The sequence below is a fragment of the Physella acuta genome, unplaced genomic scaffold, assembly GCF_028476545.2.
Source record: "Physella acuta isolate Inbredline_101_S28 unplaced genomic scaffold, ASM2847654v3 ptg001304l, whole genome shotgun sequence".
NCBI classification, from domain to species: domain Eukaryota; kingdom Metazoa; phylum Mollusca; class Gastropoda; family Physidae; genus Physella; species Physella acuta.
In genome coordinates, this window is record NW_026732819.1 from 183,444 (window position 1) to 197,912 (window position 14,469).

The 14,469-nt window shown below is 34.3% G+C and overlaps 1 protein-coding gene across 4 annotated transcripts; it reads right to left on the reverse strand.

Annotated features, from left to right (window-relative positions):
* Positions 1-1,214: 1,214 nt before the first annotated feature.
* Positions 1,215-9,001, reverse strand: LOC131958236 (aspartyl aminopeptidase). 4 transcript variants are annotated; one of them, XM_059323137.1, is made up of 16 exons: positions 8,891-9,001; positions 7,272-7,325; positions 7,048-7,126; positions 6,807-6,895; positions 6,586-6,699; positions 6,028-6,159; positions 5,653-5,777; positions 5,300-5,387; positions 4,800-4,907; positions 4,548-4,625; positions 4,018-4,098; positions 3,429-3,589; positions 3,078-3,117; positions 2,637-2,738; positions 2,075-2,242; positions 1,215-1,698 (listed from the first exon to the last, which is right to left on the reverse strand). In XM_059323137.1, exons 2-16 carry the CDS (start codon positions 7,272-7,274, stop codon positions 1,651-1,653), a joined length of 1,416 nt encoding a protein of 471 aa, XP_059179120.1. In that variant the 5' UTR covers positions 7,275-7,325; positions 8,891-9,001; the 3' UTR covers positions 1,215-1,650. The 4 variants fall into 4 exon arrangements, with proteins under 4 accessions (XP_059179120.1, XP_059179119.1, XP_059179121.1 ...); XM_059323136.1 differs by lacking the exon at positions 8,891-9,001 and adding an exon at positions 8,608-8,686; XM_059323138.1 differs by lacking the exon at positions 8,891-9,001 and adding an exon at positions 8,531-8,574.
* Positions 9,002-14,469: the final 5,468 nt, after the last annotated feature.

The following is a 14,469-nucleotide window of genomic DNA, read 5'->3' on the forward strand; positions in this document are numbered from 1 at the left end:
TATTTTAGTATTAATATTATTGTGTATTAAAATATGTTTTATTTTTGCAAATACAATATTGAGACTGATCAGATTGTAAAAATGAATGCTTATTGTTAGTTATGCAGTTTCCATCTGCACTCCCAACCAGTACAATGGGTATGTAAGAGCAGAAGCTAATGTGAGAATTACACTTTGTGTTGTATAGAGAATAATTTGCATGATTTTGAGACCAAAACATTGCCCTCTTCCTAATAATAATAAACTAATTTTTAGTATTAAATAAGTACAATAATTTATAGAAATTATACAGAATTATTATTATTATTATACTTGAAAAGTCAACAAAGCTAATTTATTTAGCCTGCCACGTATTTAAATTTGGCAAACAACAATTGTTATCCGTCCAAATTTTATTAAGTAACACTCATGCCATTGATATTTCATGTAATTTTATAATTCATGTAAATACTTTTATTGAACAAACTTTTTTGCTGTTTCATAATTGAAATTGTGTTATATATGCTTAAATGATGCTGTGTGGAATTATAAAATATATGTTGACAACATAACCCAGACTGTTTATACTAGAACTAGTCTACTTTCCTGGTGTTGACTGGATCATCAGGTTGAATTAATAAGGCTGGGTTCTGTGCTAATCAAGGCATATAACCAAAGCCAATCTACAACACAAATGACAGTGCTGCTTGGCAAAAGCAACAATTTTTAAGTGCAGCAGAACAAATTCTATAGTCTATGTATGATAAGACACAAAGCTTTATGTTCATAAAGTAAACAATTTTATAATTAACCATTGAAAACTGACAGCAGGGGGTTATCTTTTTAAAATAAATACTTGAGAAGCTTGGGGACAACTAGAATAAATTTAAAATAGTTTTACATAACCAAATATGTATCAAGCAGAAAATAAATTGCTTTCTCTAACCATTTTTGGTGCTGTTTATTAATATCTTTTTCATGTACAATAAAAAAACCAAATAAAGTTTTTTGTAAAATGTTGACTATTTAGTTGTCATTCTTTTCAATATATATTTAATATTTAAATATATTAAAATTAATGGTTTGAATTCTTTTTAAACCTTAGTTTATTCTGCGTAATAGCAAACTCATGTACTAAATAAAGATAGCAATGTTAATGGCAAAGGACATTTTTTTTTAATTCACATTATTTTCCTCAGCTTAATTTAGTTTTAAAAAGTTAACAAAATGTCAGATTTTCAAAACAAAGTTTGTGTGATTTTATTTTCTCGTGAACATATTTTTAGTACATACAAAATACAATGAAAGTGTATAAAAACAAATCTACATAACTCTACACAAAAACATCTAAGTAAAGAGTAAATAAATAATTACTACCTGATATTAAAAATTTTGTCCTATTTTAAACTTTAAGTAAACAAGAATTCAAAAAGGCTTTTAACTTCTTTTGATGGATGTCTATAAAGAATTATGTTATATCTACTACTCAAGTTGAAAAGATAAATGGAGAAAAAACTGCTAGTTGTTATCACAAGGCTTTGAAGGCTTGTCCCAGGAAGGCAAAGGTCTGGGAGTTGTTGATGAGTACAGGTCTGAGTATTCACTAAGCAATTTGGAATCAGCAGTAAAAATTTTGATCTCTGACTAAGCACTGAGTTACATGAGGAAATCTCAAAACTTGAGTGATGCTTGAACTTCTGGGTAGAAGCGGAAAAATCCCTGTTGAGATAGTAAACAAATACAGATTATAAAAAAATAGGGAAAAATCATTGTGAGATAGTAAATAAATACAGATTTTTATAAATAGTTAGCATTAAACAAATACTGTTGAGATAGTAAACAAATACAGATTATAAAAAAATAGGGAAAAATCATTGTGAGATAGTAAATAAATACAGATTTTTATAAATAGTTAGCATTAAACAAATACAGATTTTTTTTAAAAAAAGGGAAAAATCCCTGTTGAGATAGTAAACAAATACAGATTTTAAAAAATAGGGGAAAAATCTCTGTTGAGATAGTAAACAAATACAGATTTAAAAAAATAGTTAGCATGGTGATACCATGGATAAAATAAAACAGAAGAAATAAAAACCTCAAAAAGTCTGATGGCATGTACAACATCAGTTGTGGCCCCTGTTTCTCTGATGGAATGCATGGCAAATTGTGGCGCTCCCACATCAATTGTCTGCATGCCAAGTTTGGCAGACATGATTGGTCCAATGGTTGATCCACAGGTTGAGTCATTGCGTACAACAAAATCCTGAAAAGAATTTTACAGATGTAAAGCACAAAATGCTGAAAGAAAGTAAACTGTAACACATATGCAAAATCCTGAAAAATGTTTTACACTCACATTTCCTAAATTTTTAATTTTCTAATTGTAATCTCATCTTAACTAATCTAAATGGAAATTTATGAACATTTACAATTGCTTTTTGAAGAAATGTGTTTCTATTTTTAAAAAAAAATTCCTTAAGTTTATATTTCTAAACGGTAATATCCTTAAAATTTATAATTTCCATCTGTAAAAAGCTGAAAATACTTTAGATGTTGTCAGATGGAAACAAAATTTTATATTTAGAATGGTCATTTAACTTCTCTGTTGCTGCCACAAAATGAACATCGGTAAAATATTTATAGTAAACACAGCTAACCTGAAGAGGCACAGACACCTTCTTAGCCACCTGCCTCAAGATTGTAGCAGTAATACTGGTTGTAGCATAACGCTGATTGGAGTTGAACTTAATGACAATACCCTGTTTAAATGGGATGATGAGAGAATGAAAAAGGTGAATCAAGCAGCAAAAAAAATTTTTTTTTTATCATAAACAAAAACTGGACAGTTTTATTTTTCTATAAGTCTTCATTTAAAAAAATTAAAAAGTTCTCTTCTTTTAGTTCAAAATTAACAACCTGGTATTATAAAAATGTGTGTAAATTAAAAAAAAAAACGCTTTTTCTTGTTGTATAGGCCTTTAAGATATTGAACTATTATTTATTGTTGCATTAAACGTTTTAAAAAGTAAACTAAAGTTCAAATTTTTTACTACATGTAAAACACACTAGAAATTTTTGTAAAATATTTAACTTCTGACCTTGTGGAACTCTGGTTGATGATTGGCCTCATGTTTCTCTCTATGGAATAAATTACAGCTTTATTTATATTTACTTTTTACAAATGGAAGCCCAGTTGCTAATTTAAAATAAAGTCACAGCCATATATAGAAAATGGGAGATGGGTAATAACAAGCTCATTTCTTAGGAGCACTTACTTTTTGGGACCCTTTCCCCCCAGCTTTTTAAAGTGAAATTTAAGTTAAGAATGATATCACTTCAGCCAGCATTATAAATATACAGTTTATTAATTAATAATTAGAAGCAGTTGGCCCTATATATTAATAAAAATACTCTCTACGGCTAGCTAGACATGAAAAATGTACACTTACGAGTAGTTGGGGTGACAGCCATGAGCCTGGTCAGCACTGACCATGAAAGATTTGGCGATGGATTCCTCAAAGGCCGTCAGCTTCTCGGCACTGGAGCTGAGGCGACGCATGACATTTTCCTGGAACATCGACCCCGCGCCCTGGGCACTTTCTGACCCAACCTGGGGTTGAAAGGTCACACACAGTGATCTAACTTACTTATATGGTTACATTTCATTATGACAGTTTCTACCTAACATGGTTCTTTTGTCCAAATATTCTTTCATGGTACTCCAAGTCTATTTTAATAATTACAAAATATCATTTTTGTTATTTCACATTTCTCTTGTCAAAACATATGTAAAATAGTTTTTCCTAGACTTTTTACCAAAGGTTTGACCACATATATTATACATCAGCTGAATGGATGTTTGACACAAATGACTCACCTCCTCGTTATCAAACAAACTGATCATGCGAATGTTTGGGTCTACCAAAAGTTGGACCAAATATATTATACAACAGCTGAATGGATGTTTGACACAAATGACTCACCTCCTCATTATGTATTATATAACAGCTGAATGGATGTGTCACACAAATGACTAACCTCCTCGTTATCAAACAAGCTGATCATGCGAATGTTTGGGTCAGTCTCCAGACTTCCATCACCTAAGGAATCCAGCAGTCCCTGGACACATAAAGTAACACAGAAACATTAACTCTTTATCAAGCTCTTTAAGATGGTTTATACCATTATTATACATTTCTAATTCAAATAAATTAAAAACGTGTGAAAAAAATTAAACATTTTTGACAGCAGGTTTCTGTCATATTTGAAACATAATGAACCAGCAAAAATAATCTTACACAAAGATGGTTTGATAAAGTTACACAAAGATTGTTAACACCTAGCATAAAAAGGAACCAGCCAAATGAATTTTCTTTTAGGAACAGTTTTAAAATGTTAAGATTTTTGTTTTGTTTGCACCACCAAGTAGCACTTCAAATTTAACATAAAGCTACTGTTAGATGTAAGGGCCATGACCCAGTCCTGGGCACTATTTGTTAAGTAATTTTGTTAGTGGTCAGTCCATATTAGATGCTGGCGACTTTTATAAAATTAGACGAAAATGTTACCTTATAAGCTGCATAAGCATTGAACAAATTGTCTAGCCGAGGTGAGAAAATAAATTCTTCATAGGCTCCGCCCAGCGCCTGAAAATAGCAAAGGTTAGTAGAGTAAAACATTCATCCACTAAAGGATAATAGCAAAAGCTGGTAGGATCAAACTTCCAACCTTCACAAAAACCAACAATGTGCTGGAAACTGTGCACAAATGTTGACACTAAAACAAATCTTTAATATATCTAGGCCAAAGTTTTTTCTTACAGCAGGTTGTGTGTCTGCCAAACACAACTCAAAATCCATCATTTGGCTTGGATCAATCTTGAGCTCCTGGCACAGAATCTTGACCAGTGTAGGGGGATGTTTGGCTGCCTGTTGGCAATGTAATGAGCACAATGTGAAATGTATTTCTTAGTTCTTAAAGCATGTATACGGACAGTTTATGTAAATTAAAAGAACGATTTATTAGTAAGAGTTTTCAAAATACAAAATAATTTGGTTAATAAGCAGTATTTTACAAAGAATACCAATAGGTATATCACGGTAATTTTTATCACTGCAATAATACTAATCTATGCTTTACAATAGCACTGGTAGTAACAAGACACTGTATTAACATACTAGTGTTGTTGGAATAGTACAAAATTTGAACCCACCTGTATGTGGTAAGTAGTAGTGTCTCTTTATTTTACTTTTTCTCTATAAAAACATACAGTTTTACATGACATAACAGGGACAGACAACTAGGTGAAATTATTGCTTACCTGCCCTGTGGGTTCTGTTTCCTCTGAGCTGGTGGATTTTTTGTCCCCCTCCAACTCTGCCTGAGCACATGTTGCTAAAATGGGGCACCTGCAACACACACTAAAAGTTAATCTCAACAATATCCTGGGCATGTGTTGCTATTTAAAAAAAAGTTGTTAGGAGAGCTATTTCTTCTAAATTGTTTTTTACAAGTCTTCAAATTCTCCCTGATGCACTTCTAAATGCTATTTCTCCTTGTCTAGAAAAAAGTTATTTCCTATTCATCTCATACTACAAGTAAACGTCTAGCAGAATAGAGCAGCTAAACAAAACATGCTTGTGATAAATCCTAAAGCTGCCCCAATCAACTTACAAGTGATTTTCCTTGTTTGGGCCAAAGTTTTCGTTGATCTCCCTCTGTAGGTGGATGGCCAGGTGTGGAATGCGAAGGATGGGACGATTAATGTGAACCAGATGGTGGCTGATGTTTTCATCATTCTGAAATGTTTTATGGGACAATTAATGTGAACCAGATGATGGCTGATGTTTTCATCATTCTGAAATGTTTTTCACACTAGAATAAACACAACGGGATAAAAATATAAAAAACTGTTTCATGGATATTTGTGAAGATATTTGTCAGATTGGGTAAGATAACTGGATTTCAGAACAGAAATGTAACCTCATCTTTGTAGTCTATAAAAGAGTGTACAAACCTTATCTTTAGCTTACATTAGTGTGTACAAACCTTATCTTTGACCAAGACTCTGCCTGCCACTGTCAAATCCCTGTCAAACCATGTATTCCAGATCCCCCCACCATAGCACTCCACTCCAACCTGGCAGAATCCTTGCTTGACTTTGTTAGACACTGGCTTTACCTGGCAACATAAGTCACAAGTTAATTACAAGTTAATTAAATGTAGGAGAGTCAGGTTAAAAAAAATAATTAAGTATCCCACCAGACCCAATGGTCTATAGAACAGATGAAGTAGAGTTCATCTATTTTAGCAACCTCAGTAAAAGCAATGTCTGGTCAACACAATACTCAGCTAAATTTTGTTTCCAAAGATAGGTTAGATACCCAAACAATGTTGTGTGCACCCAGTAAAAGTGGTCTGATCACCATAATAATCAGCTACATTTTGTTTCAAACCATTGTTGTGTGGACTAAGAAATTTTCTTATGATGAGTCTGAAAACTGAAGGCATCAATATAACAAACTAGGCTAAGGCTGACTTACCCTGAGATATGGACTGTCTAAGGCTGACTTACCCTGAGACATGGACTGTCTAAGGCTGACTTACCCTGAGACATGGACTGTCCGTGTGAGCCCCAACCACACTGAAACCATTGCCTGGTCTGTACTTCCCTCCTATAGCAAACCCTATAATTGTTGAGTGATTTTTTGTGATAAAGTACTGAAAAAAAAAGTTGAATAACAGTAAATTATGGTATAGAAATTTAAAAAATGGACTTAATAAATGGAACATAAAAACAGATTAAAATCTTGATGATCAACACTAACTTTTCCAAGAGGGACTACATTCCATTGTTCTGCCTCTTTTAACTCTTTGAAACCATTTGAAACAAGGGCTTTTTTAACTTCATCCACAGCTGAAATAAACAGATAGGAAATTAAATACTTAATAAATTAGATGTTTAAGAGTATTTTGTAATGTAAAGTTGGAGATGTTTAACACAGAAGGATAATACAATGTGAAGTGAATAGGGAGATGCATTAATAAGAAAGAAAATCTTTAACTTACCGTGAAATGGGGAAGGAGATTTATTAATAAAAGACAGAAAATCTTTAGCACTGGCCAGGATTTTCTCTCGAGTTACAGCCTAAAAGAAAATAGTAAAAAATTATTTTCTACAAGATTTATTAAACCATCAAAATCATTAAAAGCATTACAAACATCAAATATTAAACATAATTCAGTCTGCCTATTTAGGTGTGGTAAACTATACTTTGAAAATAAAAACTTACCATTACTTATTTTGTTATGGATGAAAAAGTTACAAAAGGTATCAATCAATCAACCTGTAACAAAATAAGAAACTTTGGATAATTTTAAAAAAAAGAGCTCGTAGATTGGGGAAGAGGAACAGCTGAGGCATTATTATTATGTGATTATGACTAGGTCAGCAAAGCAAAAATGATGTAATAAAGTAGGATATAACGCTTGCAAAACAGATTACTACTAGTCATAATTTGACAGGCTAGTAATTTCACAATGGGACGGAGTGGTCTAGCGGTAGAGAGCTGGACTGCTAACCCGTAAGTCTCGAGTTCGAATCCGGGTTCAAGTCAGTAGACCATAAATTCGCCTGAAGCTAGTGGTGGCTTTATTACAAGTACATTGTGATATATTTGTGTCCAATATAATAGATAATTAAATAATAAAACAAACACAATGTCTAAATATATCAATATAGGCCAGATATTAATTTTAAGGCCAGATTTTAACTTTAAACGACAGTGTTTGAGATCAAGATTTGCTATATAAACAGCAGCTATTTGTAAAAAATTAGAGCAGTTTCCTATAAATTCTGACTATAATTTACCAAATTAAAAAAAAAAAAAAAAAGATGGCTGCAAAGTTAACAAGCTTGGTTGCATCAGATAAAAACATCACTAATCTTTATTTATTACTGAAATGTTTTAATAAAACTGTTCAAAATTACTAATTTTAAATTAGGTACATGAAACATTTTGTAACATTAATCCTAAAAATAAATTGACCTATTACTTCTATTTAACGACCTGCCTTAATCTAGGAATTGACTCAGTCAGACTAGATCTATATTCACTAGATCACTTAGACTAGAGTTCACTAGCTAGTAGCTAAAACTAGTAGCTAGACTGTAGACTTTAGTTAGTTGAGTAGAACAGTATTCAGTATTCACTAGTCAGTGTTGTAGTAGCTGTAGTGACTGTAACTGTAGTGAAGTGAGTGTCACTGTGTGACTGACTTGGTAGCTATTTTCAGCAACTATTTTGGTTTTAGCCTAACTAGATCTATTATTTTTTTAAAGAATTTTCTAAGAAAATGATTAGGGCCTAAAATCGTTAAATTCAATAAATTGGCCTAAATACTAAAATGACAAACAAATCAAATGAAACTTCTTGAATTGTTGCCAGATCATTCATTGAAATTTCATTGGCAAACAGACAAGGTATATCTGATATCTAATTCTTTAGAAAGCTTCAGGCTAAGAATAAAATGTGCACAGCTTACTACCTACACTTTTAATAATAATAAGGTAATGTATGCAACGATCTTCTGAATGTGTTGTGTAGCTAGTGTAATCAGTAATCTTACCGGCGTAGCCCAGATACGTAAACACAAACAACAAGCTAAGCCCGAGCAAGCAATCAATAAAAGGTAATCTTTGAATGAGAAGAGCTCTTACTTATTATACAAAAAAAAATTACGATTTATTCAAAAGAGCTAGAATAGATAGAGCTAGAGTTCTAGATCATTTTGTGATTAGGCCTAACTAAACTTTTTAAAAATTTATGAAGGATAGGCCAACACAATACTGTGCAAAGTGTACATACAGCAAAATAAAAAAAAATACTCCTTCAAAATTCTAAGCTCTTACCTTTGGACTATTCTTGCTAATTGGAATCTAATTAGTAAGACGTATGTCACCGAATGGCTAGCCAGATAGTTTTGATAATGACGACCTCATATGATAACTCAGACTTAATCAAGAGATAAGATGAAACTTAGTGACTCAAGATTAAGACCAAGTAGCTGTACAAACAACTTGATGCTACACTAACTACCAACGAGCATTTACTCAGGATCTTGACATTCTTAATGTACAACCTACAAAATATTTAGCTGTTGGTACTATTATTTTATGTACTTTGTATGGTCGCTCATAAACAGCTTCATAAAAAAAAAAGAAGGGGGTGGGTGGGTACTGGTTGCGGACTTTGGTGATAAAGGGGTGAGAGAATGCAGATTCGGCGTTAATGATTACACCCACACAGAGTTTCTTCTAGGCGTCTCTTCTTGTGGTGGGAGCGGGGGGGGGGGGGGGGGGGGGGGGGGGGGGGCGAAAACGTCAACCCCCCCCCCCCCTTCCCATGCGGACGTCCACAAAAATTAACCAATTTACTCCCTCCTCCGTGTGGACGTCACAAATGGATGACCCCATATATATATATATATATATATATATATATATATATATATATATATATATATATATATATATATATATATATATATATACTTTTACCAGTGTTCGCCCCACTCCTCCCCGAAAATTTTAGTAAGCTCCCCCCTCCCTCCCGCAAAATTTCAAGTGCCCCCCTCTTCCCCCCCCCCCCTCCCCCCCCTCCCCCCCCCCCCCCCCAGGAGAAAAAAAAACAACGAGCGGTTTTGCCATCTATATAGAATCTATATAATTCTCTACGTGGGGACCATACAAGACACCACCATGTAAGGGCTTCCTCACTCTCTAGGCTTATCGCTACCACCCACACCCCACAAGTCTGGTGAGCTGTGGTTTACCCCGAATGTTTACAATGTGACGGCTATTAGGGGCAGATAATTCAGCTTTTAAACAATTTGAAACCAAGTTCTCCTTGATCTTTTCATTGTCGTCTGTAAACTGTCATTACAGACGGGCGCTTTCATGGAGGGGAGAGGGGGGGGGGGGGGGGAGAAGTGAGGGGGGAGAAGGGGAGAAGAGAGGGTAGTGTCGAATTCACAAATTATTAATTACTGAAAAGTAGCAAAAAAAACAACTAAATAGCGGCGTATGCTTACGGCGCGGGTCGGCTAGTAAATAATAATAGCCCTATTTCACTGACAATGTCACCCTAGCCCACTTTGTTGTTATATAAGAAAATACGAGAAAGTTTAGGGGAAATAACTCCTGTTTTATGAAGCGCTAGGCTGGAATCTGCAACTCCTTCTCTTTTCCTGTAGGCCTGAAGCTTAGTATGACCTTTTTGGATCTTGTACATAAAGGGAAACGATCACGACAAGGTTAACGCGTAATTTTAAACTGAATAGTCTCCCTTATTTTAAAAAAACCGTCTTAAAAAACAACAAAAAAATGTTCAAATGTTCAAAACTATCTGTTAGAAAATTTATATCTCTCCCTGGCTAACGACTTTTCAAATTTTAAGAGAGAAATTAACAAACTCTATTTTGACGTAAATGATTTTTACGTCACTCGTGTTGGGATTATTGGATGACACTAATTACAAGTTTAATTATTTTTTTTTAAACACAGGACGTGAATCTTATACTGAAAAATCATTAAAATGCAAGTGTTTTAAAGTGTTTTAAAGCTAAAGAAAAAATATTCATGTAATACAAAAATACTTTATCTCTTTTGTCAGAAGATGAAAAAAAAACAACTAATTTCGCAGTTTTTATTTTAAGTGGGTGATTTAAATAATCACGCACGCGCGCGCTCGCAGGCACAGACACACATACAGAAATAGACCCGTTATGTACAGTCATCTCTTCGGAGGGGGGGGGGGGACGAAGCCCCTCCGAAATTTTTTTACCGCCCCCCCCCCCCCCCCCGAACGAAATGAAATTTATATAATTTATATAGAAAATATATACTTTTAACAGTGTCCGCCCCCCCCCCCCCCGAAGAAAGTCTACCGCCCCCCCCCCGAAAACTTCAAGTGCCCCCCCCCCCGGAGAAAAAAGTCTGGAAGAAACACTGGTTATGTAATATAGGCCTACATATATATATAGGCAAATACAATTTACATAAATAGATTTAAAGATTACTTTTATTTTAATTTTTGAAAATTAATTTCTACACTACATCCTTGTAGTTCTGTTGATGATTTAAGTTTTCTCAATTCACGGTTTGTATTAATTGGAGTATATAAATATGAGAAGACCTATATGAAGTTTCGATAATAACGATAACTAGTAGGGTTAGGCTTAACTTTACGCTAATGAAGATTTAATTAGGTTTCGTATGGTGAATATTGCGATACTACTACAAAGAATAAGCGTGAAAAGCTAATCGTTGAGAGTCTAATTATATTTGTACTAAAAATATCACTTTTCGCTTTGTATTGACATGATTTGAAAACAGTCTCTACATGGAAACCTACGCCATCTAGCGACAAAAACGAGGATGTTATCTACTCATGACATCAACTTCGTGACATTGGTGCAGATAAAACACAACAGGATCGCCCTAGCTTAGGCGGGTACTCGGGTTAAAAATAACTCGCCGATAACAAAGGGTTAAAACAATGCTGAATGTAGTTCGTAACTTGGTTCGCAGTTAGCCGTATAAATAGTGACGGACATCATGGGACAATTGATGATATGTGACAACCCGTTACATAAAAGACAACCCATCCCATAAATACTGTCAGACATCAGGGGGCCATTGATGATATCTGATAACCTGACAGTCCACCCCATTATAGACAACCCATCCCATAAATACTGACGGAGTTCAGTGGGTCATGGATGTCAACTGACAACCCGTTGCGGATCGCAGTTAATGCCCATAGCTCAAAATTTAAAAAAATAAAAAAATAAAAATTGTGAATGGGAAAAATTCACACACACAAAAATTAAAATTAAAAATAATAATTAACACAGAGAAAGAGTCACACACAAAAAAAAAATCAAAGAAATGTCGATTTCTTTGCTGAAAAATGACAAAATGTAATTACTAGCTGGTCATGAAGCTCCAGTAACTGAACAAGGTCACAGAAGCACCGGGCTATGTATACTTAGAAGACAAGATGGTGGAATGTTTTTTTTTCATTTATTTTAACTACATTGACATTTGGAGTCAACTATATGTAGAGTGTGCATATAGGACATATGACAGTCTTATTGAATAAGGACATTGTACTGTTGATGTACACAGCTGTGTCACTGACCATAGCCTGAGACACACCATTTAACAATAATGTAAAGAATCAGTTTTAGTCGTGTTTTCTGTTTTATAACATATCTTTCTATTGACTATGAGGCAGCTTTGTACAAGGAAATTGTTGATGAAGACCTGTCTTATAGAACAGAGATGTGTTGGTACTGGCAAAACATTCGGGCACAACAAGAGCTATCTCGTCTCTGCAGAATGTTCAAAAGTTTCTTTAAGTCAGCATCCGAACACAGCTATAATTAGTGCGTGTCTGCAGATTGTTCAAATGTTTCCATTGAAGGCAGCATCCTGATGTACTCTCCAATAATGAGACTGAACTCTCCCTCCACTTACGCTTCATAACACGACATAGAATCATGTCAATTTTCTCTTTCAAACGTCTAATGTTATTGTTTACTATAATGGCATGGATGTTTTTTAAAATAATAGTGTAGGCCTATACATTGTTGGTTGGTTAAATTGTCACTATAAAACATGTGCACTTAATGTTCACAAGCAGAAGTTTTAGGTGTAGAAATCTGCAGACTTTGGTCTTAATTTGCTGCGTCTGTATAATCTTGTTCAGCTTATCTCAAGAGCAAACTGGAGAGTGTGTGCATTTGTGTACGTGTGTATGTGTGCGAACGTATATATATATATATATATATATATATATATATATATATATATATATATATATATATATATATATATATATATATATATATATATATATATATATATATATATGTATGTATGTATTAATATACATGTATATATGTATGTATATATGTATGTATAGTGTCGTTGTGTGTCTGCACGTGTCTTTGTGTATGTACTTGTGTGTCTTTGTGCATATGCAAATGTCAGTGTGTGTTATCTTACAATAAAAAAAAAAGTAACACAACAAAAAAAAAAGAATGACAAAGGCCGGTCATTTAACATGAACGATTACTTCCTAATCATAATCGTTCGCATTCCAAAAACAGACGGCTTTTCTAGTACATTCCAACGTGATTGGTAATTAGGAAAAAAAAAACTTAATCTCAGCACATTTGCCTGGTTGAATTTTTCTACTAAAATCTACTATTTTAAAACTAAATAACTTCTTAAGATAAAAAAAAAAAACATTGTTATGTAACTAAAACCTAACAGTGTTTGTCGTAATTATATAAAAGTATATATTTACTATATAAATTCCATTTCGTTCGGGGGGAGGGGCGGTAGACTTTCTAACTCCCCCCCCCCCATCTTTATCTGGAAAGATGCCCGGAAGAAACTCTGCTCAAGATCGTGAACCAAAAATGAACTCCCCTGAAAAAAAAAATGGTTGCCCCGTCTAAGAACCGAAACAATGACTAGAACATTTGCGTGCACATTTCTTATAAAATAGTTCGATAGTTAAAATACATTCACAATGCTGCCTCCCACATACCCTTCCCCCACATTTGCTCCAGCACCAGCCCCCCCTTCCCTACCCATCGATCCTGGGCCCTCATCATTGACCCCCTACCTACCCATCGATCTTGGAGCCGCCATCTTTGACCCCCATCTACTATACTCACCCATCCAACCCCCCTCCTCCTCCCCCACTTCTCCCCTGTCCAACCAAAAAAGCCACCCAATTATAAACATACAAAAAAACACCTTCTCATAATATGATACAAAACAATTTGATAAATTACACTACACTAGAATGCTACCAATCACAATACAACACTACAACATAATTCAGCCCAACTCAATCAGACCACTTAACAACACAACACAACAACAACACAACACTACAACACAAACACAACAACACAAACACAACATAATACAACCCAACCTAATATAACAACAAAGCAAAATCACACTACATAGCAAAACAACTCAACAACAACACAAACACAACATAATAAAACCTCACCCAAACTTATATAACAAAACAACAAAATCACACCACATAACAAAACAATTCAACAACACACACACACGAACACAAAACACAGCAAACACAACAAAAAGACACACCCACCATGATATCATAACACCCGATACAATGAAACCTGATGCAAAGATTATTCTTCTAATATAAATCTTTAGAAAAGCCTGTCTAAAAGCTGCTACTACCTGCGACAGCTGATACTCAACAAAGAAAATCCAGTCCCCCACCAACACAGTAACCCAGAGGCGTAGCGACCCTTCCCGGCACCCGGGGACAAACTTTCAATTCGGCGCCCCTCTCGGGAGCAAAATTTTCAATTTGCACCCCCCTCAAACTGCAAAAATACAGCTTAAATGACATTTTAATTTGTTTT

Bases quoted from the DNA above. Each gene is read 5' to 3' on its own strand.
- LOC131958236 (XM_059323137.1), bottom strand. The intron at 4,099-4,547 runs GTAACATTTTCG...TTATGTGTCCAG, and splicing joins ATGCTTATGCAGCTTATAAG to GGACTGCTGGATTCCTTAGG. The intron at 3,590-4,017 runs GTTAGTCATTTG...TTTCAACCCCAG, and splicing joins GCTTGTTTGATAACGAGGAG to GTTGGGTCAGAAAGTGCCCA.